The following is a 13171-nucleotide window of genomic DNA, read 5'->3' on the forward strand; positions in this document are numbered from 1 at the left end:
TGATGAAGTACCAGCAGAAGTGCAGCAGAAAGCACCTGGCTTTGGATGCAGTAGTTTTACTAGTTAAGCTTCATCTGTAAAAGTCTGTAAAATAGTACATTCCTCACAGGAACGTGGTAAGGAATGTAAAACTTTTAAATACAAAATCAAATACATGGTTATTCTTACAAAGTTTTTCTTCTCCCTCCCTCCCTCCCCTTTGCTTCCTGCTAGAAGGTGCATCCCACTGACCACACTTTAGTGCCCACCCAGCTGACTTCCCACAACACGACCCCGAATTCCCTCACCTGACCAAACAGGTTTGCATAACAGTGTAAGAGCTCTTGATTATGAAGCAGCACTAGGACCTTCAAGCTAGAGAGAAGACAGTGACAAAACAAGGAAATAATCCTCTGTCCTGTAATCTTATTAACCCTCAAATTGGTTTTCAGATGAGGTAATAATCCCCTAGTGACTCTGTGAAAATTCCAGTAGTTGGAATGACATCACAGTTTCTAAGATACCAAATACACATCAAAGACCAATAAGAAGCTCAAACAATTTGAGTTAAAAGCAGAAGGAAAAAAAAAAATTAACCAAGGGAAAAAAATAAATGATTGAGGAAATTATATTTTCATTTCCTTTCCTTACAATGTCATCTACTAACAGGTGTATTTCGTGGAATTAGTGTTTATAATATCCATGTTTCAAATACGTGTATTTGAATAAAATATTTTTAAGGCAGAGTATATTAAAATGAAAGGGAGTTATGTTTCAAATATTATGCATCATTGATTTAAATTTTCATTTTTATATTCCCTAGGAGATGACCTACAATCAAGAACTATAGCTCTGCATTCAAATCCTGGCTCTGCGTTACTAGCTGTGTGACCTTGGGCTATGTGCTAATCTGTCCTGTATTTTCCTCAATTTCCGCATCTGAAGAATGAAAATAATAATAACTATGTCACAAGGTTGTTGTGAGGAATACATGAGTTCAAAGCACATCAAAAGAACTAAAAAAAAAAAAAATTGAAAGCCAGCTATTATAATTATGTTAATTAGTTGAGCTGAAGCTGTAATTTCCTACCATAGTGGTTTTATTTTATGCATTTTCAAGTCATTAGTGAGAAAAAGGAAGTACATTTTAACTGTACAAAGTCATGGATAAGCAAATTTGAATGAGACCTTAGAGATCACCTTTCCCAACACCTGGTTTTATATAATTATTCATTCATTCACTCATTCATCCATTCATTAAGAAATAGGTTTAAACACTCACTCTTAAAAATGGTGTCACATGCATTTCTGGGAGTTAGGCATCCAGCAATGAGCAAAACCAATAAGTCCCTATCCTCTTGGAGCTTATATTCTAGTTAGGAGAGAGAGACACAGAATAAAGTAGCTAAGTGCACAGAGGAAAAGTAAGGCAGGGTAAGGGAAAAGGGAGCAGTGACTATTGGGAGGGATGCTGGATTTTTTAAATATCAGTTTGTCAAGGAAGTTTTACTGATAAGTTAATATTTGAAGGCAGTGAAGATGCAAGCCACGTGGATATTTGAGAAAGAGTATATCAAGCACAGAGAAACAGCAAGAGAAAAGCCCTAAAGTGGGCTAGCAAATATAGGAAGGTTGTGGCTGGAGCAGAATGAGCAATGAAGAGAGTGGTGGGGGTAAGGTTAGATGGTGGAGGGGGTCCCTGTTATAGAGCATTGTAAATCCTTCGACCTTTACTCTAAGATGATGATATTAGAGGGTTCTCAGAAGAGGAGGAACATGACCTGATTAGTGTTTTAAAGGATAACTCTATGTTAAGAATGGATTTTAAAAGGCAAGACAGATCCAAGCTCATGAAGTTAACAGGTCATGTCAAAATTTTAATCCAAAACGTTCCTTTCCAAGACACATAATAACTAAACTGTCTAAAGCCAAAGAAAGAAAAGAATTGAAAAGAGGCAAGAGAAAAAAATTCTCTCATACAAAGGAACCCACATAAGGCTATCAGTGGATTTCTCAACAGAGACCTCACAGGTCAGGAGAGAATGGAATGACATAGGCAAAGTGTTAAAGAAAGAAACTGCTAACCAACACTATTTTACCAAGCAAAGTTGTTCTTCAGAACTGAAGGTGAAATAAAGACTTTCCCTAATAAACAAAAGGGAATTGATGACCATTAAACCAGCCTTACAAGAAGTGCTGAAATGAGTTATTTGATTTGAAACAAAAGAATGCTTACTAGTCCCAACACAGCCAAAAATAAATAAAATAAATTTATTAAAAAAAAAAAAGAAAAGAATGCTTACTAGTAAAATGAAAACATAAAAATATACCACACATTGGTAAAGATTAGCAAATAGATTCAGAATACTCTAATACTATAATATGGTGATGTGCTAACTACTTAATTCTAGAACAAAGGTTAAGGCACAAAAGCATAAAATTAGCTCTAGCTTCAACAAGTTGTTAATGGATACACAATTTTTAAAAAAATGGTTAAAGATGACAGCAGAAACATAAAAGGGGGGGAGAGTAAAAATATAGTTTTTATATGCAGTCAAAGTTATCAGTGCAAATTAGACTGTTATATATACAAGATGTTTTGGGACTTCTCTGGCAGTCCAGTGGTTAGGACTCAGTGCTTTCACTGCCGTGGCTCTGGGTTCAATCCCTGGTGAGGGAACTAAAATCCCACAAGCTGCATGGCGTGACCAAAAACAAAAACAAATAAGTAAAACAAAAACAAAAACAAAAAAACCCCAGATGTTTTATGTAAACCTCATGGGAAATACAAAGCCAAAATCTACAACAGATACACAAGATAAAGAGAAGGGAATCAAAGCATTCCACTACAGAAAGTCATCAACTTACAAAGAAAGGCAGGAAAGAGAAGAAAAGAAAAGAAAACCGGAACTTCAAAACTTACCTACCAATAATTACTCTAAATATTAATGGACTGAATTCTTAAATGAAAAGGCATAGAGTGGCTATATGGATTAAAAAAACAAGATCCAACTATATGCTGCCTACAAAAGACTCACTTTAGCTTTAAGGACACACATGGATCAAATGAAGAGTAGACATATTCCATGCACATGGAAACCAAGAGGGCAGGGAGAGCTATATTTATATCAGAAAAAAATAGACTTTAAGCCAATAACAATATCAAGAGGAAAACATGGACATTATAATGATAAGGGTGTCAGTTTATTAAGAAGATAAAACAATCATGAGTATATACACACTCAACATTAGAGCACCTTAAACATATTAAGCAAATACTAATAGGTCTGAAGGGAGAAATAGACAATAATGCACTAATAGTAGGGGACTTCAATACTCCATTTTCAACAATGGAGAGATACCAAGACAGAAAAACAAGGAAATGTTAGACTTGAACCAAACTTCAGACCAAATAAACCCACCGGACACATACAGAAGAATGATCTAACAGCAAAAGAACACATATTCGTCTCAAGCTCAAACGAAACTTTCTTCAGAATAGATCACATAATATGTGACAAAACAAGTCCTAGCAAATATAAGAAGACTGAAATCATAAAAGTATCTTTTCCAGTCACAATGGTATGAAACTAGAAATCAGCAACAAGAGAAAAGCTGGAAAATTCACAAATATGTGCAGATTAATCAATATACTCATGAAAATCCAATGGATCAAAACAAGAAAGAGAAATCAAATAGCTTAGAAACAAATTTAAAAAATGAAGGTACAACATATCAAAAATGATGGGATGCCGCAAGAACTGTTCTAAAAGGGAATTTTATATATGCATATATTAATGTGTATATTAATAAAAAAGAAAAATGTCAAATAAACAATGTAAATTTATATCTCAAGGAACTAGAAAAAAGAACAAATTAAGCCCACAGTTAGCAGAAGGAGGTCAGTTCCAAAATCAGAGCAGAAATTAATGAAATAGAGACCACAAAAACAATAGAAAATATCATTGAAATTAAAAGCTGTTTTTCTGAAAAGATAAAGAAAATTCATGAACTTTTAGTTAGACAAACTTAGAAAAACTGAAAGAGGCCGAGGACTCAAAATTAGAAATGAAAGAGGAGACATTACAACTGATACCTCAGAAATACAAAGTATCATAAGAGACTACTAAAAACAATTATATGTCCAAAACTGAATAACCTAGAAGAAGTGGATAAATTCCCAGAAACAGAAAAATTCCTAGAAAGACTGAATCATAAAGAAACAAAATATGAACAGACCAGTAATGAGTAAGGAGATGGAATCAGTAATCGAACCTCTCAACAAACAATACTCCAGGACCAGACTGCTTCACTGGTGAATTCTACCAAATATTTAAAGAACAAACACCCACTAACATCAATGGATAGATCATCTAGGCAGAAAATCAATAAGGAAACAATAGCCTTAAATGACATATTCCACCAGGACTTAATATCTATAGAACATTCCATCCAGAAACAGCAGAATATACCTTCTTCTTAAATGCACACAGAACGTCCTCCAGGATTGATCACACACTAGCCACAAAACAACTGTCAAAAAATTTAAGATGACTGAAGTTATATCAAGCTTCTTTTCCGACCACAATAGTATGTAACTAGAAATCAGTTACAGGAAGAAAACTGGAAAAAGCACAAACATGGAGACTAAGCAACGTGCTACTACAAAAACAATGGATCAATGACGAAATCAAAAAAGAAATGAAAAAATACCTTGAGACAAATGAAAATAGGAACACAACTTTATAAATCTATGGGACACAGCAAAAGCAGTTCTAAGAGGGACGTTTATAGCCATAAAGGCCTACCTTAAGAAACAAGTAAAGCTCAAACAACCTAACTTTCCATCTAAAGGGATTAGAAAAAGAAGAACAAATCATGCCCAAAGTCAACAGAAGGAAGGAAATAATAAAGATCAGAGAGGAAATAAATAAAGAGCAACAACAAAAAAAAAACCCCAGTAGAAAAGATCTATAAAATTAAGAGCTGCTTTTTAAAAATTAAAAAAAAAAAAAGATGAGCATTTATCCAGACTCATCAAGAAAAAAGAGAGGGCCCAAATAAAATAAAATTAGAAATGAAAGGGGAGAAGTTACAACCTATTTCACAGAAATATAATCATAAGAGAATACTATGAACAGTTATATGCCACTAAACTGAACAACCTAGAAGAAATGGATACAGTCCTAGAAACATATAATCTTCCAAGACTGAATCAGAAAGAAATAGAAAATCTGAATGATCATTCACTAGTAATAAAATTGAATCAGTAATAAAAAATTCCCAACAAACAGGACAGACCGCTTCACAGGGGAATTCTACCACACATTTAAAGAAGAGTTAATATCTATTTTTCTCAGACTATTCCAAAAAATTGAAGAGGAGGGAATACTTCCAAACTCATTCCACAAGGCCAGCTTTACCCTGATATGAAAACCAGACAAAGACACTAAAAAAAAAAAAAAAAAAAAAAATTACAGGCCAAAATCCTTGATGAGCAGAGATGCAAAAATCCTCAACAAAATATTAGCAAATCAAATTCAACAATACATAAAAAGGATCATACATCATGATTGACTGAGATTTATTTCAGGGATGCAAGGATGATTTAATATCCACAAATCAGTCAATGTGATACACACATTAACAAAACAAAGTATAAAAATTACATGATAATCTCAATAGATGCCAAAAAAATCATTTGACAAAATTCAACATCCATTTAAGATAAAAGCTCTTATCAAAGTTGGTATAGAGGGAACATATCTCAATATAATAAAGGAGATTTATGACAGACCCACAGCTAACATCATTCTTACTGGTGAGAAGCTGAAAGTTTTTCCTCTAAGATCAGGAACAAGACAAGGATGCCCACTCTTGTCACTTTTATCCATCATAGTGTTGATAGTCCTAGCCACAGCAATCAGACAAGGGAAAAGAAAAGAAAAAGGATCCAAATTGGAAAGGAAGAGGTAAAACTGTCACTATTTGCAGATGACATGATATGATATATAGAAAACCCTGAAGACTCCACCAAAAAACTATTAGAGCTAATACGTGAATTCAGTGAAGTTGTAATATACAAGATTTAGAGAAATCTGTTGCACTTCTTACATTAATAATGAACTATCAGAAAGAGAAGTCAAGAAAACCATCCCACTTATAATCAAGTCAAAAAGAATAAAATACCTAGGAATAAATTCAACCAAGGATGTGAAAACTATAAGACATTGATGAAGAAAATTGAAGACAATACAAATAAGTGGAAAGATACTCTGTGTTCATGGACTGGAAGAACTGTTAAAATGTCCATACTATCCAAAGCAATCTACAAATTTAATGCAATAACTATTAAATACTCATGATATTATTCACAGTACTAGAACAAATAATCCTAAGATTTGTATGGAACCACAAAAGACCCTGAATAGCCAAAACAATCTTGAGAAAAAAGAACAAAGCTAGAGGCATCATACTCGCCAACTTCAGACTACACTACAAAGCTACAGTAATCAAAACAGTATGATACTGGCACAAAAAGAAACATAGATCAATGGAACATAATAAAGAACCCAGAAACGAATCCACACTTATATGGTCAACTAATCTATGAAAAAGGAGGCAAAAATGTACAATGTGGAAAAGGCAGTGTCTTCAATAAGTGGTTCTGAGAAAACCAGACAGCTACATGTAAAAGAATGAAACTAGAACATTTTCTCATACCATATACAATAATAAATTCAAAATGAATTATAGACCTAAATGTGAGACTTTAAACCATAAAACTCCTAGAAGAAAACAAGCAGTAAGCTCTTTGACTTTGGTCTTAGCAATATTTTTTGGATCTATTTCCTCAGGGAAGGGAAACAAAAGCAAAAAATATGCAAATGGGACCTAATCAAACTTAAAAGCTTTTGCAAAGCAAAGGAAATCATCAACAAAAAGAAAAGTCAACCTACTTTCCCCAATATCTTGGGAGCAGATATTTGCAAACAGTATGTTTGGTGAGGGGTTAATATCCAAAATACTTAAACAACTCATAAAATTTAATATCAAAAATAAAAGCAACTCAATTAAAAAATGGGCAGAGGGCTTCCCTGGTGGCGCAGTGGTTGAGAATCTGCCTGCTAATGCAGGGGACACGGGTTCGAGCCCTGGTATGGGAAGATCCCACATGCCGTGGAGTGGCTGGGCCCGTGAGCCACAACTACTGAGCCTGCGCGTCTGGAGCCTGTGCTCCGCAACAAGAGAGGCCGCGATAGTGAGAGGCCCGCGCACCGCGATGAAGAGCGGCCCCCGCTCGCCGCAACTGGAGAAAGCCCTCTCACAGAAATGAAGACCCCACACAGCCAAAAATAAATAAATAAAATTAAAAAAAAAAAAATGGGCAGAGAACCAGACCTGAATAGGCATTTTTCCCAAAGAAGACAGGCACACGAAAAGATGATCACCATCACTAATCATCAGGGAAATGCGAATCAAAACTGCAATATGGTATCACCTCACACCTGTCAGAATGGTCATTAACAAAAAGACAACAAATAACAAGTGTTGACAAGACTGTGAAGAAAAGGGAACCCTCATGCATTGTTGGTAGGAATGTAACTTGGTGCAGCCACTATGGAAAAAGTATGGAGGTTCTTCAAAAACTTAAAAATAGAACTATCATGTGATCCAGCATTACATTCCTGGGTATTTATCTGAAGAAAAAAAACCACTAATTCAAAAAGAAATACACACTCTTATGTTCATTGCAACATTATTTACAATAGCCAAACTATGGACGCAACTTAAGTGCCTATTGATAGATGAATGGATACACACACACACACACACACACACACACATAATACTCAGCCACAAAAAAATGAAAATTTGTGACAACATGGATGGACCTGGAGGGTATAATATTCAGTGAAATAAGACAGAAGAAAATACTGTATGATTTAACTTACATGAAGAATCTGAAAAAAATAAAACAAACAATTATAATGAAACAGAAACAGACTCACAGATACAGAGAACAAATTAGTGGTTACTAGAGGAGAGAGAGTGGGGGAAGGGGCAAAATAGATAAAAGGGATTAAGAGGTACAAAATAGAAGGTTAAAATATATGTTACAAGGATGTAATGTAAATCACAGGGAATGTGGTAAATATTTTAATAACTTCCTCTTGCATAAAATATATAAAAATATTGAATTACCTGAAACTAATAAGTCAAACACAATTCAATAAAATTTTTAAAAATAAAAATGAAGAATTAACAACAATCCTTCTCAAGCACTTCCAAAAAATTGATGTAGACAGAACACTTCTAAATTTATTTTAAAAGGCCAGCATTACCTTGATACCAAACAAGACAAGGACGCTACAAGAAAATAATATTACTGGCCAATATCCTGATGTACATAGATGTAAAAACACTCAGCAAAATATTAACAAACCAAATTCAACAATAAATTAAAATAATCATACACAATGATTAGGTTGGATTTATTCCAGTGATGCAAGGATGGTTCAACATCTGCAAAATCAATGACTATGATATACCACATTAACAAAATGAAGGATAAAAATCATATGGTCATCTCAACAGATGTCAGAAAGGCATTCAACATCCATTCTGATAAAAACTCTCAACGAACTGGGTATAGAGGAAATGTACCTCAGCATAATAAAGGCAATATATGACAAACTCACACATACTCAATGATGAAAAGCTGAAAACTTTTCTTCTAAGATCAGAAACAAAACAAGGATGTCCACTCACCACCTTTTTTCAACATAGTATTGGAAACCCAAGCCAGAGCAATTAGGCAAGAAAAAGAATAAAAAGGTATCCAAATCATAAAGAAGTTAAACAGTCACCATTTGCAGATACAGTGTATTTTATGTAGAAAACCATAAAGACACCACCAAGAAATGTTAGAATAAAGGAATTCAGTAAAGTTGTGGGATACAAAAATTAACATAGAAAAATCAGTTGCATTGCTATATACTAAGCTATTGGAAAGAGAAAATAAGAAAACCATCCCATTTACATTCCTATTTACATCTGCATCAAAAAGAATAAAATACCTAGGAATAAATTTAACCAAGATTTAACCAATAAATTTAACTAAGACACTGATGAAAGAAATTGAATATACAAATAAATGGAAAGATATTCTGTGCTGATGGATTGAAAAAATATTGTTAAAATATTTATGTTACTCAAAGCAAACTACAGATTCAATGCAATTCCTGTCAAAATTCCAATGGCATTTTTCACAGGCGTAGATATAAATTACCCTAAAATTAGTATGAAACCACAAAAGAGCATGAATAGCCAAAGCAATCTTGAGAAAGGTGAACAAAGCTGGAGGCATCAAAATTTCTGACTTCACAAGATATTACAAAACTATAGTAATCAAAACCAGAGGGTATTGGCAAAAAAATCTAGACACATAGATTAATGGAACAGAACAGAGAGCCCAGAAGTAAAACCATGCATATATGATCAATTAATTTATGACGAAGGAGATAAGAATATACAATGAGGAAAGGACAATCTCTTCAATAAATGATGTTGAGAAAACTGGTTATCCACTTGCAAAAGAAAGAAACTGAACCACCATCTTACACCATACACAAAAACTAACTCAAAATGGATTAAAGACTTGCATGTAAGACCTGAAACAATAAAACTCCCAGAAGAAAATATAGGTGGTAAACTCCTTGAAGTCAGTCTTGGCAATGATTATTTGGATTTGACACCAACAAATGCAAAAATTAACAAGACTAGGTAAACCAAAAATGTTTGGAGTGTTATCTCATGTTTGTGGATCAGAAGAATTAATATTGTTAAAATGTCCATATTACCCAAAGCCATCAATGAAGTCCCCATCAAAATTCCAATGGCATTTTTAGCAGAAATAGAAAAAACAATCCTACAATTTGTAGGGAACCACAAAAGACTCCAAATAGCCAACACAATCCTGAGAAAGAACAAAGCTAGAAACAGCACACATCCTGGTATCAAACTATATAACAAAGCTATAGAAATTAAAATAGTATTGTACTGGCATTAACATATACACAAGGACCAATGGAACAGAATCAAGAGCCCAGAAACGAACCCCCCACATATAAGGAAAACTAATATTTGAGAAGGGAGCCAAGAATACTTGATGTGGAAAAGATAGTCTCTTCAATAAATGGTGTTGGGAAAACTGGATAACCACATGCAGAAGAATAAAATAGGACCCCTATCTTAGACCATTCAGAAAAAAATAGCTCAAATGAATTAGAGACTTAAATTTAAGAACTGAAAACATTATACATGCAGAAGGAAACATAGGAAGAAAGCTCTCTGACATTGGTCTTGGCAGTGATTTCCTGGATAAGACAGCAAAACACAAGCAACAAAGGCAAAAACAAGTGTGACAACAAATTAAAAAGCTTCTGCACAGCAAAAGAAACAATCAACAAAATGAAAAGACAATGTATGGAATGAAAGAAAATATTGGCAAATTATATATCTGATAAGCAGTTAATATCCAAAGTACAGTAGTTCCTCCTTATCTATGGGGTTCCAAGACCTCCAGTGAATGCCTAAAACTGTATATAGTACCAAACACTATATATACTATGTTTTTTTCCTATACATACATATCTATGATAAAGTTTAACTTATAAATTAGGCACAGTAAGAGATTAACAACAACTAATAATAATAAAATAGAATTATAACAATATACTGTAATAAACAGTATAGTAACAACATACTGTAATAAATTATAACAATATACTGTAATGCAAATGTGGTCTCTCTTTCTCTCCCTTTCTCAAAATATCTTAGTGTACCATACTCAGCCTTCTTCTTCTTCTTATAATGATGTGAGATGATAAAAAGCCTACATGATGAGATGAAGTGAGGTGAAGGACATAGGCATTGCAACCTAGTGTTAGGCTACTATTGGCCTGTTGACAATACATTAGAAGAAGATCATGTGAGCCATGACAATGTCAATGGCTGGGGATCCTGGGCAGGACAGAGCAGGTCTGTGTGAGATTTCATCATACTACTCAGAATGGTACACAATTTAAAACTTATGAATTGTTTATTTCTGGAATTTTCAGTCAATATTTTTAGACCATGGTTGACTGTGGGTAACTGAAACCACAGAAAGTGAAACTATAGATAAGGGGGGACTACTGTATATAAAGAACTCACACAACTCAATAGCAAAAAAAACAAAAAACTGAACAACCCGATTGAAAAATAGGCAGACACACTGAATAAACAGTTTTCCAAAGAAGACATAGAGGACCAACAGGCACATGCAAAAGTACTTGACATCACTAACCATCAGGAAATGCAAATCAAAACCACAATAAGATATCACCTCACACCTGTTAGAATAGCTATCAGCAAAAAGACAAGAGAACAAGTGTTGGTAAGGGTGTAGAGAGGGGAACCCTTGTGCACTTTGGTGGGGATGTAAATTGGTGCAGTCATTATGCAAAACAGCATAGAGGTTCCTCAAAAAGTTAAAAATAGAACTACCATATGACCCAGAAATCCACTTCTGGGTACGTATCCAAAGAGATTGAAATCGGGATCTCGTATAGATGTCTGCACTCCCATGTTCATTGCAGCATTACTCACAATAGCCAAGATATGGAAACAACCTAAGTGTCTGTCAGTGGATGAATGGATAAAGAAGATGTGGTATAGATACACAATGAATATTATTCAGTCAAAAGAAAGAAGGAAATCCTGCCATTTGCAACAACTTGGATGAACCTCGAGGGTATAATGCTAAGTGAAGTAAGTCAGACAGAGAAAGACAAATACTGTATGATCTCACTTACATGTGGAATCTAAAAAAGTCAAACTCAGTAACAGAAAGTAAAGTGGTGGTCACTGGTCTAAGGGTACAAACTTTCAGTTATAAGATTAACATGTTTGGGCATCTAATGTACAGCATGGTGATTTTAGCTAATAATGCTGTATTACATACTTGAATGTTGCTAAGAGGATAGATCTTAAGTGTTCTCAACACACACACACAAACACATAAAGAAATATGACAGTTTGGAGGTGTTAGCTAAGCCTGTGGTGGTAATCATTTTGCAATATATAAATGTATCAAATCAACACATTGCACACCTTAAACTTACACAATGTTTTGTGTCAATTAGATCTCAATAAAGCTGAGGAAAAAAGGCAAAGATGGAAACAAGGAGGTCAGATAGAAGAAGCCCACTGTAATAAGCCAAGTAAGAGACCAGGGTGATAGAGGTAATGAAAAGTGGTTGAATCAAGGATGTGGGTATGGAAGGAAGGAGGGAAGGAAGGAAGGAAGGAAGGAAGGAAAGGAGGGAGGGAGGGAGAGGGAGGGGGAGAGAAAGAGAGAGAAGGAAAGAAAGAAAGGAAGGAAGGAAGGAAGGAAGGAAGGAAGGAAGAAAGAAAGAAAGGAAGGAAGGAAGGAAGAAAGAAAGGAAGAAAGAAAGAAAGAGAAAGAAAGGAAGAAAGAGAGGAAGGAAGGAAGGAAGGGAAAGAAAGAAAGAATGGGAGAGAGAGAGGAAGAAAGAAAGAAAGAGAGAGAGAGGAAGGAAGAAAGAAAGAAGAAAGACCTCAAAGTTTTTGGCTTGGGCAACTGGAAGATTGAAATTGTCATTTACTCAGGAGGAAAGAATGAAATTCAGACGGGAGGACTGTAGAAAGAAAAGGTTGGGGGCTGAGGTGGGAAGAGTTAAGAGTTCAGTTTCAAAGATGTTGAGTTTGAGATGCTTACCAGATATTCAAGTGGAGGTACTGAAAAGTCAATTGGAAACAAACTCTGGAGTCCAGGAAGAAGTGTGGCTGGAGATTCAGACGTAGGAGTCTCAGCATAAGATTGTATTAAAGCCATTAGAATAGATAAAATCACCTGAGGAGGAGTGTAGATAGAAAAGATACCGAAGGACTGAGCCATGGGCCATGCTAATACTCAGAAATGAAGATGTAGAAAAGAAACCTGCAAAGAAGACTGAAAAAGAGCTGTTAATGATATAGGTGGCAGTGGGGGTGAGAGGGAGAGGTTTTCTAGAATCCAAGTGAAGAAAGCACTTTAAGAAGAAAGATGATCAGCTGTGTTCAATCCTGCTGACAGGTCGGAAAGATGAGGCCTGAGAGTGGACCACTGGATTTAGAAACGGGGAGA

At 34.9% G+C, this 13171-nt stretch overlaps 1 protein-coding gene across 1 annotated transcript in view; it reads left to right on the forward strand.

Moving 5' to 3' along the window:
• TET2 (tet methylcytosine dioxygenase 2) overlaps nucleotides 1–7260 on the forward strand; it is a 148112-nt gene extending 140852 nt beyond the window's left edge. The window contains exon 11 of the mRNA XM_082389063.1: nucleotides 803–7260. Within this exon, the coding sequence (XP_082245189.1) occupies nucleotides 803–870 (68 nt within the window). The 3' untranslated portion in view covers nucleotides 871–7260. The remainder of the gene's footprint in view (nucleotides 1–802) is intronic.
• Nucleotides 7261–13171: the final 5911 nt, after the last annotated feature.

The sequence above is a fragment of the Balaenoptera borealis genome (genome assembly GCF_965194805.1).
Source record: "Balaenoptera borealis genome assembly, chromosome: 4".
NCBI lineage: Eukaryota > Metazoa > Chordata > Mammalia > Artiodactyla > Balaenopteridae > Balaenoptera > Balaenoptera borealis.